This window comes from Centruroides vittatus, unplaced genomic scaffold (assembly GCF_030686945.1).
Source record: "Centruroides vittatus isolate TY-2023 unplaced genomic scaffold, ASM3068694v2 contig_359, whole genome shotgun sequence".
NCBI lineage: Eukaryota > Metazoa > Arthropoda > Arachnida > Scorpiones > Buthidae > Centruroides > Centruroides vittatus.
The window spans coordinates 253,725-270,641 of NW_027122182.1; the positions used below are offsets into that span (position 1 = coordinate 253,725).

The 16,917-nt window shown below is 32.3% G+C and overlaps 1 protein-coding gene across 4 annotated transcripts; it reads left to right on the forward strand.

Annotated features, from left to right (window-relative positions):
* The first annotated feature begins 503 nt into the window (after positions 1-503).
* On the forward strand, positions 504-15,589 carry LOC136974890 (quinone oxidoreductase-like). Of its 4 annotated transcripts, none has more exons than XM_067269861.1 (8): positions 504-556; positions 1,911-2,022; positions 2,226-2,375; positions 2,455-2,627; positions 6,737-6,938; positions 7,009-7,110; positions 15,216-15,311; positions 15,384-15,589. In XM_067269861.1, exons 2-8 carry the CDS (start codon positions 1,921-1,923, stop codon positions 15,546-15,548), a joined length of 990 nt encoding a protein of 329 aa, XP_067125962.1. In that variant the 5' UTR covers positions 504-556; positions 1,911-1,920; the 3' UTR covers positions 15,549-15,589. The 4 variants fall into 4 exon arrangements, with proteins under 4 accessions (XP_067125962.1, XP_067125963.1, XP_067125964.1 ...); XM_067269862.1 differs by having other exon boundaries at positions 537-564; positions 1,914-2,022; XM_067269863.1 differs by lacking the exon at positions 504-556 and adding an exon at positions 589-679 and having other exon boundaries at positions 1,914-2,022.
* The last annotated feature ends 1,328 nt before the right edge of the window (positions 15,590-16,917 follow it).

Genomic DNA, 16,917 nt, shown 5'->3' on the forward strand with positions numbered 1-16,917 from the left:
TTAAAATATTATTGGAAGGACGAACGGGTTTCGGATCGTTGAGTTAAATTTCTTAGAATACGCCATCAGCAGAGGAGACGAAACGCAGAGTTGCCGTTTTGGAGGTTTCACCTCTAGATGTTCGGGTTTTCTTTTCTTATCTATCACACTTAGAGGCTTTCAGTAGCGCACCAAGAGAGGGCCAAGGGGCCCTGGTACCTCTAAAGTAAGACGAAAACAACAGTAGTAAATTTTCCAAAAATTTTTTCTTATTTAATTAAAATTCATTTTTTATTTCATTTATATTATGTCGTGTCTTCTATTACTTATAAATTAGCGGTGACATAAGATAAAATTTATTGAATTCGCATTAAAAAATATTTTTATCCAATTAACTCATGTCCCCAAAGAAAAAATTTGAGAGCGCCACCGGAGGCTTTTGGAGGTATTTAGAAATAAAATTTGACACAAAACGACCACCGGAGGTGGCAAACGGAGCTGAGATAATCTCGTCCCTCGAGATATAGTCACTTTACCTCACACGCCGTCTAACGGACGATATTTATCGTCTGCTTTAGTTTATAGGTAAGGCGTAAAATTGTTAGTAATAAAGTTAATTACGTACGTTTACGTGTGTTTTTTTTCGAAAAATAACTTTTAATTACGTTACAATTATCGTTACCAGACGCCATTTTTTAACGTAACGAAAGAGAAAGACTAATGTCGACATCTTTATTATCTGTCTCCTTTATCATTAGAATTACGTAGTTTTAAAAATTCAGGTAACATGTTCTTTGGAAGTCTTCCATAACATCCATGAAATATCCAAATTCGGTTGATTGATGATGCCAAAGTCAATAATAATAATAATTAGAATTGTATCGAGGATTTAAACTCTACCCTAAACTGTAATGTAGAACAGACTCTTCTTTCTCCACCAAATAATAAATTTGAGTGTGTCCCTAGTTGCAAAATGGGTTTAAGTTTACCTATGTAGTCCCAATGGCGGCGCTTCTGACTGTTTGTGCTCCTGACGGACTCCTCCCGGAGGGGAGCTGCCGAGTGTATAATATTATTGATTCGCGTAATTCTTGAACACACATATCAATAATCAGTAACATTATACACTTGGCAGCTCCCCTCCGGGAGAAGTCTGTCAGGAGCACGAATGGTCGGAAGTACCACCTACTTAGGTAAACTTTAGCCGCAAAATGTTTACTTTATGCAAAAATTTGGTCTTGACTGGTGAGCGGATGTGACCACCGAATGCATAGTCGGTCACAGGTTTACACCCAACTAGTGGGATCTTTGGGGTTTTCTTAGAGTGTTTGATGTCCGAATGGGGTGAGTTAGTTGTAGAGAGCTGTCTCAGGGGGCGTCCGTTCTCCTTTGAGGATTGTTTGATTGTTGCCTTACTTTTGTCGATCTGGTCTAGTCTTCACTTTAATCACTGCTTTACTGGTATAAATTTATTATGATTATATATATATATATATATATATATCTGTCGTTTTGTTAACAGTTTTCGGGACTGCATTAATTAATGGGCATATCTGGCCGTGGATAGGGGTCTTATCCTCTTAGGAGTCTCGTGCCACTGCTCGTTTCTAAATTTTTGTTCTCTATTGGTTTAATGCTTGTGAGGCCCTTTTCTTGTTGATATGTAAGCTATATTTGATTGTGACCATTAAAGTGTGGTTGAAAACATTAATTCTATTAAGTTAAACTTTGCTGGAATTTCATGCCGGTCTGTTTATTAGTTTAGAAAGTCATAAAAATACAAGAAATTTTAATAGCCTGAATAAATATTTTATATCTATTTATCTGCTTAGTTGATGATATATGTTTATGAAACAGAACTCGTACTATATTATCAAAATTTATTAAATAAAGGTTAAAATTGTTTTATGTATTTTTAATATAATTATTTTTAGATAAAAGATGGCAAAAGTTATGCGTGCTGTAAGAATACTAAAATTTGGAGGACCAAAAGTTCTTCAAGTGCAAAATGATATACCAGTTCCAAGTATTTCGGATAATCAGGTAAGAGAATTTATTGAATTGATTTTTTTTATAATGTAATATACAATTTTTCAAACTTTTAAAGATATAAAAGTTTGTTTAAATTTTACAAAAATTATAATAATACATCATCTTCATTTATTATATATATATATATATATATATATATATACTGTATATATATATATTTCTAAACATACTCATTTAATGCATATTCTTGATAGGTTTTAGTACAAATTAAATCTGCTGGTGTAAATCCTATAGATACATATATTCGTGAGGGAGCATCAGGAAATCCTCAGTTGCCTTATATTCTTGGTAAAGATGGTGCAGGTATAATTGAAGCTGTTGGGAAAAATGTAAAAAATGTAAAGGTAAAGATGAAATTAGAATTAAAAAATTTGACATTGTTTTCAAGTAATTATCAGTTAAATAAATTTATTAAAAAATCAGATTGGTGATAGAGTCTTTGTTTGCATTTTACCAACCAATCGTCAAGGTACATATGCTGAATATGTTGCAGCGGAGGAAAAGGAAGTCTTTCCACTTTCTGAAAAATTAACTTTTCATCAAGGTGCTTCAATTGGAATTCCATATTTTACAGCTTTTAGAGCTTTATTCCTAAAGTATGTTATTTTTCAATTTATGAAAATTTTAAAATGTATATAAATGTTGTTATGTTTCTGTTGTGATTTATACATTCCTATTTTGTATGAAATATACCATTAATAATAATTAAAATTTTTTATACATGAAAAAGTTAAAATAATAGGTTTGATTAAAATAATTCATACAGATTTGAATAGGAAAAAAAATCTAAGAACTTTTACCATCAACAAATTGAATTGCTATCAGTAATATTTTTGTAATTGAGGATTTCTATGGAATAAGGTACTTAAGTGCACTTAGATACCTTATTATTCATTTAAGTGTGTTATTATGCATATTGAGTAAAGTTTTATCGACATAGATATTCATTTCCCTTTCTATAATAAGCCCTTTACTCAAGTGTATTTAACATTTACACCTTACTTCTTAATAAATCTCTTGCAAAAAAAAACAAAAACAGTTTTTTGAGAATTCCTTATAACATCAAAATTTAACTTAAGTATGTTTTTTCTACAAACCTCCTCATTTGTAATTGTGATAGAGGTAATGATTAACGAAATTTCTATGAAAATAAATTTTTCTCTTATAATATATATTTTTGATTAAAAATTATATCTGTTATTATTTTGTAAAAAAAAATAAATTTTTTTCTCATGTTTTTAAAACAAAGATTGCTATGCGGTTGTTCCAAGCTGGTAAATAGGAAGACTGATATGAACAGTGGTTGACTGTTGGAAAATTAAGGATAAATTTCCAGTAGGCTGTTCTCATAATGTATGTGGTTCTATATTTAGTATATATCCGCAGGACAAATTTAATTACCAATCTGATGTCAGATGTGACAAAGAGCTTTATACGTGGCTTCCACTTGTGATACTTTTTCCTATTTTGTTGGCATGCTTTACTTTTTCTTCTTTTTGGATGTAAAATTTTGGATAAGTATATTTTTTGGCCATTCATTATTCTAAACAGGATCAAAAATTTTTTGTAGACTTGTGTTTTCAAAATTTTATAGTTGTTTTTCATTTTAGTTTGTTGTTGTCCACATTCCAGAGAAATATATCAACTATGCAGTGCCACATATATAGCAAGAATTTTAAAGCCAGTCAAATTAGATTGTTGGGTTATTTTGAAAACATGTACTTAGATTGGCTGCCAAAATTTGTCTATACCCAAACAATAGGAATAAGTCTGATCTCAAGGTCAGCCAGAAAAAAAAATGTTTAGACAAAATAGAAGACCTAAAACTATTAAGAATAGTTAACTGGAGAATCATTTTGGAAGATAGAAAGAGCTGAAGAAAGATTGTATCTGTAGCAACTAATCAAGCACTAATTATTGTATTAAGGAAATTACAGCTGATCATTTGAGGTACAAGACCAACTGGGGAAAATTGGAACTCCTATTAATTTACATTTTATTTTCATTACATTTATAAATATTTATTTTGAAATTAAATGTGATGAAGCCCTTTTACAAGAATAACTATAACAACCTATGACATTTTCAAGAGGAATTTTCTGATTGTTCATTTAAGTGAGGGTGTTTACTAAGAGAAATTTTACTGCATTTGTTTTATTTCCTTTTACAAAAGTTTTTGCAATCTCCTACCTCTCAACATTTACATTGAATGGTAGGAAATTGCAAAAACTTTTGTAGGATTAAGGATTGGCTTAACATGAGGCTTAACATGATAGATCCCATTTACTATTAACATTTACAATGTAAAATGTTTTATAAATACTTATTCTTTCTAGCTAAATAGATAGTAAACTGACCTTTTTGCATATTTCCAGCAATTACAATATAAACATGAAGCATATGTTTTCGGTCTTGTTCAGGGCCAGGCTTTTTATCAGAGATTTTATAGCCAAACTTTTCAATTTGGAACACTTTTCAAAAGAAAAATGTTCTGGCTTTATATCAAAAAATCTGTGCTAAATTTTATAAATTACTTTATAATTACTGTATTTGAGACTTATAAGACATGCTTTTCCTATGTCTTAAGCTGAATTTGGCAATATAACACATGATAGAGATCATGATGATTATGACAGTAATGAATCTGAAAAAATAAATTTGTTTTTTTTTTTTAACTGAAGATTATGAATTAACATTTATACATATGACTGGAGGGAATGAAATTTTACTGTGCCTTAAAATATATTTTGAGTACCTAAGTATTTCCTCCTTACTCAGATAAAGTACAATATTGAAGAATGCTGTCAACTTTTTTTGTAATGGAAATATTATCTTTTGTATTTAAGCTTCTCATTTGGAAACTAAGTGAATAAATAAAAATTACATTAAAAATTAAGAAAGAAATTGAATAAACAAAATTAAAAGAATTGAACATCAATGGCACTTTTATCATTCTAAAGAAAATAAAATATTGAATTATTATACTGATACTGAAATATTGCTTTTCTTAAAATTGTCCTATTATTTCATTTATATACAGTCAAACCTGTTTTTATGCGCTCTTTTTATGTGCGATTTTTATTTGTGCGATTTTTTTAATGAGAATTTTTAATTTGTGCGGTATAGTTGGCGACTAGTCTCGTGCGATTCGTCATGTCTTACGTTGACTTATTATAGCTAAATAAACTTATTATAGCATAAATGCACTTATTATAGTAATATTATTGCATGAATATGCGAAAAATGAAATAATTTACTTTTTAAGTCAACAAAACACCACCTGGACAAAAATATGTAAAACAGACGATAGACCAGACGATGCAGTCAAGTGCTGACATCTGTTGTCAATAAATTCTATTTCGTACGGTTTTGAGTTATTTTCTATGTGAGACTTTTTTTATGCGGTCCCTGTTGACCGCATAAAAAAAATATTTTTTAATTGTGTCGCGAAAACTATTATTTAGAGCCATTCGTGAAGTTTCGTAAGATTTTTTTTTATGCGTTTTTTTTTAATGCGGTCCCTATCCCCTGCATAAAAACAGGTTTGACTGTATATATTTATTTCCCTTTGTTGGTGAAAGTCTTTCATACAGAATAATTAGGACAAGTGAAAGGAAACAAGGATGTTCTTCAAATTTTAATATATTTGTGAGAAGCCATGGATTAGAGAGTAAAGCTCTAAAACCCTTTGATTGGTGTCGGGTTGATAAAACCTGCTAATGTTGTCACTGGATGGCTAGGAGGGCTATAAGTCGAGTGGGGAGATCGCGGATAAGTCAATAGGCTGACTGGTTTCAACAATTGGAGTCAATGCCAGTTTAACTACACAGAAACTTTAATAGGAAAATAAAGTGATTTACAATAACTAGCTATGATTACAATTATATGTATAGCATATGGCACATGCATCTCTATACGATCTGATATCTATGGGATATATACTGCCTCTAACTTAAGATTTAAGTTGACTGAGAGAGTGAGTTTACATAACTTGGTTAACTATCATACCTCTTTACTGTAATGGCCATTGTTCTCAGAGGTAAATTATCCATGGAGGATTCAGGAGACATTTGGGAAGACACTTGCACAATTCTCAAGGTTAAAGATATTCCTTAGGGACTATGATTATGGTGGGATGGGAGCTGGCAAGTAGGACTTCTTCTATGCTCTTCCTAGTATGTTTGCCCCAACAAATGGGTGCCTGGCCATATCCCTCTCAGGTGTGGGAATTTGGTCTTGTGACCTTCTGTTTGTAGTTATGACACCTTCAGTGTGTCGTTGATGGGCCAGCTAGGTGGTGGGAATCTGACTTGTCAGACTCACATTGTGAAATTGTTTAACTTTTGAAACTTTCTCAGATCGATGAGAGCGGGAAGGAACTTGTTGCATCAAAGACCCATTCTTTTAAAAAGAGTTTCTTAGTCTATTGTTGACAGTTAAATTAATATTTGATCATCATCTGTTTTTAACTTTGTGGGAAACGGGTGGGAAAAAAGAAAAGTTTCTAATAAGGTGAGTTTTTGTTAGAAATTATAGAAAAACAGATCCCAGCTTCTCACATTTATATTAATTAAATGGCCATAATACAAATCTTTTTTCATGCATACATTACAGGAACATAATTCATGCATAAATCACAATCATTCTGTATTTATGAAACACTTTGTATTTAATATTAAATAAAATACCTATTTTTATATATTAGAGCAAATGCTAAGAAAGGAGAAACTGTTCTTGTTCATGGTGCAAGTGGTTCAGTGGGTTTAGCATCTGTACAGATGTGTAAACATTACGGTATGAAGACTCTTGCTACTGCAGGAACTTCAGAAGGGATGGATTTAGTTCAGAAAAATGGTGCTGATTATGTTTTTTGTCATAAAGATAAAAATTATTTGGACGAAATGATGGTAAATATAAGTAAAATAAATTATAACTAATGTATTTATATACATTTTCTTAATTGCTGTTTAATTTTAGAAAGCAACTCAAAGTAATGGCGTAGACATCATCTTAGAAATGTTATCAAATGTTAATCTTGGGAATGACCTCACCATTTTAGCTCCTCGTGGAAGGGTAATGGTAAGTGTATTAGTGTATTATAAATGTATTTATATATATACAGTGGAATTTCACACAACGAGTATTCGCATAATGAGCAAAACAAATTGTAAAAATTTGCCTCGCTTAACGAGCGATATTTCGCATAACGAGTGATGAGGAGAGGGAAAGTCCCAAATTGTGCGCATGCGGCATGCTCCATCAGTCTATGTTTAGCAGTCCTTCCGCTAGCATCTTAGTGTTGCTTGTGATTACATATTTTTTCCAAACTTGTTTTCACACATATTACTAATAAACATCAACAACGATAGCCCATTATATAATAAACACACCAAATGATATGCCAAATTCTTGGGTCATTAAATTTTAGAAATGTCTGAATTAAAAATTAACTATTTATAATTATTAAATTTAACACGAGATGGAAACATAACTGCCTACCTCTAGTCAAATTAGTTAATTTCTAATATTTAATTATAGCATTTACATAACACAAGAATTTGGCATATCGTTTGGAGTGTTTATCAAACACATTAGCTGTGATTTTTTCTTTTTTTGTTTATGCAAATTGAATTCTCATTCCAAAATAGTTCGTTCTGTGCTAGAAAAAAAGATGATGATGATTCACGCTCCTTAACAGTGTGTATTGTACAATTATTTTTTGAATAAACGTTATACATAAAACATTTGAGTATTTTTTCGGCATGGAATGCATTATCGTATTTTACATTAATTTCTATGAGAAAATTGTTTCACTTAACGAGTGTTTCGCATTATGAGTAAGACTCTGGAACGAGTTATGCTCGTTAAGCAAGGTTTCACTGCATGTATCTGTATGTATATATATATATCAAAAAAAGAATTCTATGTAATAGATATATTAGGTTGTTCGGAAAGTTCATAGCGATTTTTAAGAGAAATAAAAGAAATTGTTTTAAAACTAAAAATATACTTTTATTCCATTATGTATGCGCCCTTGTTTTTAATGATGTGTTGCCATCTATGGGGCAGCTTCATGATACCCTCTTCGTAGAACTTTCCAGTTTTTTCCTGCGAAAAACTGATCCACGTGGTTTTTGCAAGCTTCCAAAGTATCAAAGTTTTTATCATGAAGGGAATTTTGTATAGAACAGAACAAATGGTAGTCCGACGGGGCAAGGTCGGGTGAGTAAGTGGGGTGGGGTAAAACATCCCAGCCTAGTTCCAATAATTTTTGGCGTGTTCGTAAAGACGTGTGAGGTCTGGCATTATCATGGTGAAACACAATGCCTTTTCTATTGGCCAGTTCCGAACGTTTTCCTTTAATTGCCATGCTCAGCTTATCCAATTGGGAACAATACTTATCAGAATCAATTGTTTGATTCTGTGGAAGCAGCTCGTAGTACAGGATTCCTTTCCAATCCCACCAGACAGTGAGCATGACCTTCTTTGGATGAAGACCGGCCTTTGGAGTTTTTAATGGTGATTCGTTTTTCTTACCCCATGATTGTTTTCAGCTGATGTTGTTATAAATGATCCACTTTTCATCACCTGTCACTAAACGCTTCAGAAAAGGGTCATTTTCATTTCGTCTTTCAAGAGAATCACAAATGGAGATGCGATCCAGTAAGTTTTTTTCCGTTAAGTCGTGAGGTATCCAAATGTCATAACGATTCACGTATCCGAGCTTATTTAGATGTTGAAATACAGTACTGTTTGATGACTTCACTATGTCTGCAATCTCTCGAGTTGTGTAATGAGGGTTTTCATCCAATAGTGCTTTGATCTGGTCCTCTTCAATAACAGGAGGTCTTCCTAAGCAAGGAGCATCTTCAAGGCTGAAATTACCCGTTTTAAATTTTGCAAACCACTTTCGAACAGTTGATTGATACAGCACTCCCACCATAAACATCACATATCTTTTTTGCTGTTTGTACAGCATTTTTGCCTTTACGAAAAAAGAAAAGAAACAAGTGTCGATAATGCACGTTGTTCGCATCCATTTTTTGCAATGAGACAAATTAAACGCTATTTGAATAATCTTAACGGTTTTTTTTGTAACGGACGCGTCTCAGGGTCATTTATTGTAATATTCATTGGTTTGTACAATTCTAATCATTTTTGCGTCAATCGGTGTCTCAACTGTCGGCTATCAAAAATCGCTATGAACTTTCCGAACAACCCAATATAATATCTATATATATAAGGGTGATGGAGCTTATTTTCACAATTTGTAAATATGAACCTCCTACCCTTTATTTCCATTCCAATATAAATAGAAAATATTTGTGCCAAAAATCTACTCTCCATTGGTGACTATTTACTGGTAGCTCAATGTCACTGAAGTTTTAAAGGTCCCAAATAGTAAGGATGGGCATATGGCAATCACAAGCTTCAATCACAATGTATCCATTTTAGTACAATAGTCATAAAATTGTAGTTGGTCATCTCAATAAATAAACCATTAAATTAATCACACATTAGTTCCATGACATTCCCACAGAATTAATTTCTGTCATGACTCATGATCTTTATTTTGCTGAGATCATCAAGTCTTGCTACAAATGGTTTTCCCTGATTCTGGTTGAGGCTCAGTGACTCATACTGCTTACATCAGCACCTATTGGCTATTTGGATTGTATGGACAAGTTTGGGCACATCGCTGAAGGACTGCTGATATCGTCAGATGCATAGACTATATAATCCAGAAACTGCTCAAGTCATATAATACATTTTTGTTTATTTTGGCAAAGTTATTAAATAATAAATAAGGTGGAAGCAGCAACTAGATCTAAATCTGAAGTGTACTTCCTTGGTTCAACAGAAACTGAATTCACTGGCAACAAGTTGCCATCCTTATGTCAGGGTCTTGGTTTGTTTTTACATCACCATCTTTAACTGAAACAAACTACCAGACAGTCATCAGCTGTTATAGTCGAAAAGCTGGCAATATTTTATGAAATGGCAAGGATCCCAATGATGGATCCGAGAAACTGCATAACTAAACTAGAATGAACATTTGAAGAATGGTGTTTGCTAAAGAAAAACAAAGGGTGACAATCTGTAACACAGCAAACAAATGAGGCTGAATTTGTTAGTAAACTAGAAAAACTTTTTGACATTTCTCATCTTAGAGCAGTTGAAATCATAAAAATTCCAGAGAATCATGAGTTCTTGTTAGCTCAGTTTCAGAAACGATGTAAAAGGTCAATGGTAGGTGTGGATGCAAAATTAGCTGTGAAGGAGAAACAATCAGTGCAAAGGTAGAAAACAGATGCTTAACAGAAAACATAGAATGGAAGACTTGAAGAGAAGTGGTGAAGAAATAGCAGTCTTAATATCCTCAAGCAGCAGCACAGATACTAAAGATGATGTAAGCTGTAAAGGAGACAGAGTAACTAGTGAGGGAGCAGTTGGAGGCAGATTATCCAGACAGCAAGAAAGAGACACTCTCTGCCTCTATCAAAATAGACTGATAAAGTTACATTGAATGTAGTACTGAAAATTTCGAATTTTGTGAATTGTGATGTATAAAAATTTTTTAGTTGCATTTTGGTTTGTAATCCATCAAGTTTTTGAATACTGTAGAGTCTACATGACTATTTACTTTTGTCTGTAATTGTCCAAAAGTGAAACAAATCTGGTTTACCAAAACAAATCCTGTATGTTTTCATTTATCATAAATCACTTTTTTTTTATAAACTTTGTGGTCATTGAGCTACCTCTAAATATTAATCAAGTTAAAATTTCTTCTGTAGTAATTTGAGACCAGTTGGAATAGTTCTGGAAGGTAGGACCTCAAAAAAGTAAGCGATTTATTTTTTCTTTATTTTAAGCACCATCCTAATATATTTGATAGATACATATAGTTTTGAAACACCCTGTATATCAGAAATGTAAAGCCAGATAGAGGGGACCTAAATAAGCAGATTTCATATAATCAGTGGGTGCGGAAATGCTGCGAGAAGGTGCTGTTGAGTTTGGGGATGAAAGAGCTTTGCTGACTTGAATTGTCATTCCCCGCACAGATTTTGAGCAACATTCATTGTTACACCAATGTGGACCTTGCTGACATGCATTTCATGTATGGGGCTGTGTAAGGAAATGGAAAAAACTGCTCAAAGGATGTACAGTACATGGAGTGATTTCCGGATAGAAATCTGCCAGTTCGCCAAACATTTGAGCGTCTTCATCAAGAGCTGAGCATGAGTTGATCAGTTTATGTTTCCAGGTGTGATACAAGCACTGGAAGATATCGCAGAGTGCCTGCAGTGGAAGAAGCAGTATTATGCACAGTAGGGGATAGTCCTATGACAAGCTCGAGAGCTGTTGGGCATGCATTAGGTGTGAGCCATTCAACTGCTTGGAGGACTTTACATGAAGTTGGAATGCATCTGTATCATTTGCAGAGTGTGCAAGCATTGACTCCTGCCAATTATCCTCTGCTTGTCAACTTTGCCCTGTAGTACCTACAGCAGGCTGCAGCCAATCCCACCTTCCCTGCAGATGTTTTATTCACTGATGAGGCTACCTTTCCTTGGTCGGGTATGTTTAACACCCATAATTCTCACCTTTGGGCTTATGATAACCCACATGGCTACCTAGAAAGGTTTTCCATTAATGTTTGGGCAGGCATTGTGCACAATACCTTAGTAGGACCATACATTCTACCTAATTGTTTAACTGGCCAAACATACAGCATCTTCCTACAAGAGGTTTTACCTAAACTTCTGGTTGATGTTCCTCCAGTTGTTCACACACAAATGTGGTTCCAGCACAATGGTACCCCAGCTCACTTCAGTAGGAATATCAGGAATCACCACTGTCTATGGCCAGCATTGGATAGGACGGGGCAGACCTGTTCCTTGGCCATCGTGCTCCCCAGATTTGACATGCTTGGATTTCTTCTTTTGGAGTCACATTAAGAGCATGGTGTACGATATTCCCATAACATCTAAAGATCTGGTTGCCCGATTGTCTGTGGCTGCTGGAAATGTGCCTGACGTTTTTACTAATGTATGCCAATCCATTTGTTGTCGCTGTGAATCTTGTATCACTGTTGGTGGTCACTCTTTCAAGCAGCTATTGTAAACTGCTTGATAAATAAATTGTTGTTGTTGTGATAAATAAGACAAGTAAAGACAAAGGAAAGTAACAATTTATTCAAGCAGTTTACAATAGCTGCTCGAAAGAGCGACCATCAACAGCGTTGCAAGATTCACAGTGGCGGCATATGAATTGGCGTATATTAATAAAAATGTCAGGCACGTCACACACATTTCCAGCAGCAACAGACTATATATATATAAGTATATTACAAAATTTAAAACTAAAATTACATAACTTCATTAATTTTCTAAGAACATATCATTTCCTATTCATCAAAACAGAGGACAAAAGTATTGGCACAGTTGAAGATAATGCTAAAAATATATTACAATTTTTGTTTTGTAGTGGTTCTTAATAATAGCTGTTAGTCTCTCTGGCAGTGAATGCACTAATTTTTGCATGATTTCAGAGGAAATTTTTTTCCATTATTCAAAGAGAAGTCTTTGAAATGATCTAAGTTCAATATCTCTTATTTTCTCATTCTATCATCAAGTTGTTTTCATAAATGTTCACTAGGATTCAAATCTGGAGATTGTGGGGGATGTTTCAGTGTGTGATGTGTATGATAAAGTAGACAATTGATAGACAATATGAGCCAGATGTTTATAGTCATTATCCTGCTGAAAGTAAAAGCCATCATCCAAATTTAGTTTATTTGCATTTTACTGAAAGATTTTCCTTGAGAATACTTACATCATTTTATCCATTGTATTGTCTATGAATACAGGTTTTCCTATATCAGAAGCTGACATGTGACCTCATACCATCACACTACAATCCTCACATTTTACTGTGGCTTGTGTTGGGTTTTCTGCAAAGTAAATTTTTTCCATTATTATGAATTAAAGTGAATTTACTTTCATTTGAAAACAACACTTTAGACTAAAGTGACCAGATATGTTAGGTTGAAATGCAGGAGGCTTCTGTGTTGTGGTGCTAAAAATGGGGGTGGACCTCCGACATACATATATATATAATAATAAAAACTAATTCATTAATAAATAATTTAGTAGAAAAATATATAAATACATAAATGCATAATTAAACTTAAAAATAACTCTTTATAGAAAAAAAAATTTTTTTTTCACAACTTGATGGCGCTGTTTGTATATCTGTCATGGTCTGCCTAGAACGGCCACTAGGGGCGCCCCTAGATATTATTTAAATTAATAATAAATTCAGTATATTATTATTGCAATAGGAATTTATTATTGAATTATAGATATGAATTTATTATTTATACCATGGAATGACACCGTTGCTGCTAGAACGCCCACTACGGGGCATCCTGGGCTACTAGTAGTAAAAGAAAATGACAACTTGTGAACATGTTGAAAATGTTACATGACCAAATGCGGGACACTTTCCAGGACGGTGTTCAATGCGGGACTAACAACCCAAATTTAAGACGTCTGGTCACCTTACTTTAGACCAAAATGAATTATCTTTAATTTATATGTTCTTTTACAAAAGCAAATCTCCTCTTTCAATTCATTTTACTTATATATGGCTTTCTTCTGGCTACTCTTGCTTTATAACCAGCATGATGAAGGATTCTGTGGACGGTTTTCGGATGAACCACCTTATTGAATCCCTTAGCATCATAGCAACTTCAATTTTTTGGCTTCTTGACTGAACAGACATTTCTCTCTTCTCTGGGAGTAAGCTCTGTGGCGACTATATCTTGGTTATTTTTCAAGCTGCAAGTTGACTTAAAATGCTTATTTACACTTCTTACAGTAAACCTACTCTTTTTAACTATTTTCCCAATTTCTGAATATGATTTGCTAAGACTACACAAATGTGAGATGATTTTTCTTTCTTCTATTGTTGTTTCAGTACCTGTAATAACAAGTAGATTGAAATAACAATTATTTTCATATATGATACAGTTAAAAGAAACATTGGATTTCATATATCCACCATACTGGATATAAAAAATGACATGGATAAAACTAATTTGCTTAGATATCATCACTGTGCCAATACTTTTGTCTGTTCAAATCATGTATTTAAATATACTTTAAGTTTTCAAAGCCAAAAATACTTAAATATTCATCACATAATAACACTAAATAAAAATAACATTTAATTAAGTGAAAATTTCAGAGCTACAAGAAAATTTAAGAAGTGGCTGTGTGCCAATACTTTTGTCTATCACTGTATGTATCACATAATATTTACTATATGTCGATTTAATGTTTACTATATTTATGTACAAATAATGTTAATGATAAATGATAATAGGAAAAAAAAAGCTTGTGTTTCTTTTGTAAATTCTTTTTTTTCATTCCATTGAAGTTCTGAATCCTACTGTATCATGTATTATTATGTGGTATGCATGCGCTGTATGTTTTTACACTGTGTTCTTTGGAACGTATCGACTCCGCAAAATGGGGATAGGTGTATGTCATTTATAATAATGTAATTTTCTGCAAGTAACCTGCATCTTTTAAATTAGCTTTTTAAACAAAAATAGTGAACAGATTTCCTCACCTTTTTAGTTCTTCCCATTTTCTGAATATCACTTAAAATGCACACTGATGTAATTAAATATTTCTACTTCAATTTGTATCTTGAAAACTTATAATTTCCTTTTTTCTGTAGTTCTAAATCTCCGATAGTCATAAGTTGACTAACATTTGATAAAATTGAGATAACTCTCAAACCCAAGTTATTGAAGATTATTGGCATCAAAAGTTAGGGGTTATTTTAGCATTTATTTGTTAATTGTTTCTTATACTTTGTTGATACTAGTGTGTAGTACTATGCTGGACTGAGTTCAAAGCATAGTTATCAAATAAAAGACGCTATTTTGTTTATAAGCAGCTGGATGAAAGAATGACCCAATATATCCAGCACAACCTGACTGAAAATTTCTGACAATCTAGACTCAAACCCAAATTGATAGATGGGCCAGATTTGAGTCTGGACAATAAAGTGCCACCCTATTGGCCATTCAGTCACATCTTAATTCTTTGATTATTTAGTTATAACAGTTTTATTAGCATATCTTTTGTTTAATTGTCTCATTGTAGATAATTGGCAGTAGGGGAGATGTTGTAATCAATCCAAGAGCAATGATGTTTCCTGAAACAACCATAACTGGAGTTGCACTGATGTCTTCTTCTGATGTTAGTTATTTTCGTAAGTAAATCAATAATTTAAAAAGAGTGATTTGAAGTTTTATAAATAACATTTTGTAGGAAGAATGGGAGAAAATAGGGTCAGCAGTTTCTTCGGGTTTGGAAGAAGGTTGGTTAAATCCAGTCGTCAATAGAATTTATCCTTTAAAAAATGTTGCAGATGCTCATCACGATATAATTCATTCAAAAGGAGCTAAAGGAAATCTTGTCTTGTCATTTGACTAAATAACACTTATAAAATTTTTAAAAAAGTTCAACATAGTGAATACATTATGAAAAATTATTTTAAAATAATGTCAAGATTTTGTAAGTAAAGCTAAATTTTTTTTTATTAATATGTACAATAGAGTCCTGGAAACTGGACTCTCAATAACTTGACATTCTGTAAAATTTATTGTCATCCAAAAAATAAAGAAATAGAGATAAAATTGAATTACATGTAATTCTTAACACTAGGATTAAATAAATTATTATTCTTCACTGGTGACACAGGCACAAATAGCATCAATTACACATTTTAACAAAGGATATAACCCTTTTCCCAAGGTGCCACGATGCAAATATCATTAACTTGAAAGTAGTCGCCAATATTTTTTTTAATTGCAAGTGTAAATAATCACTCTTGTTACATAGTGAATGTATATGAATTTGCACATATACCTTTAAGAAAATTTAACTATTTAGACTAGAATCATAGCTATCTATAAAACTTGTCACCTTCTCTGTTCACCTTGAGTCAAGTTTGTGGGACTCTGTTGTAATATGTAAAGTGATAAATTATAACTTTAATACTAAAGTTATAATTATAGTATTGTATTAAAAATGCTTGTAGTTTTCCATTATATTCTGAAACAAACTATAGCTCAATTTCTTGAAGTGGCCAAAGAATCTAAATGGTAAGACTATAATAGTACTATTAGTTAATGATTTATATAATCCAGTAGTCTAGGTCCTTAGAAGAATCTGTGGTTTAAAAAATAACAAAATCATTTTTTTTCACCTGTCTAGTCAGTCCAATAATTTAACAAGTAAATTTTCTCTCTTGAAAAAACATGCTACAAAAAGACATCATAAGTATCAGTTGAATGAAATTGATATGTATGGAAAAAAGATTTTTTATATGAACATTTTTCATGTATAACAAGTTTATTCATTAAATATGTGACACACAAGGAATTCAATAGTTTGGGGTTTTAACACTTTTCATAAAGCTATGAGCCACCATTGTCAAATATTCATCTCTGCAGACTTGAGTATTATATGAAAGTTAGAATTTGAAGATTTATACATTTCAACTAGTTTTAGTTGTTGATGGTTTTCAAATCTTAAGTAAAAATTAAATATCATGAATTCTAATACATTATTAAAAAGTGGAAAACGTTTATTGTTATATTTTTGTTCTGCAATTTTTAGTTTAAAGGAAAATAAATTTGATTTTTCATTTAAGTATCCAAAAAACAATAAATTGCATCATTATTTTATTGAATTAGCATAGTGGCTACTTTTTATAATGTGCCAAAAGTAAAGCTTGTATTGTTGCAATAGAGGATTAGTTGATAACTTAGAAATCACGTTGATTAATATGCCAACACTT

Bases quoted from the DNA above. Each gene is read 5' to 3' on its own strand.
- LOC136974890 (XM_067269861.1), top strand. From the start codon at position 1,921: ATGGCAAAAGTTATGCGTGCTGTAAGAATACTAAAATTTGGAGGACCA. The intron at 2,376-2,454 runs GTAAAGATGAAA...TTAAAAAATCAG, and splicing joins AAAATGTAAAAAATGTAAAG to ATTGGTGATAGAGTCTTTGT. The intron at 15,312-15,383 runs GTTAGTTATTTT...AACATTTTGTAG, and splicing joins CACTGATGTCTTCTTCTGAT to GAAGAATGGGAGAAAATAGG.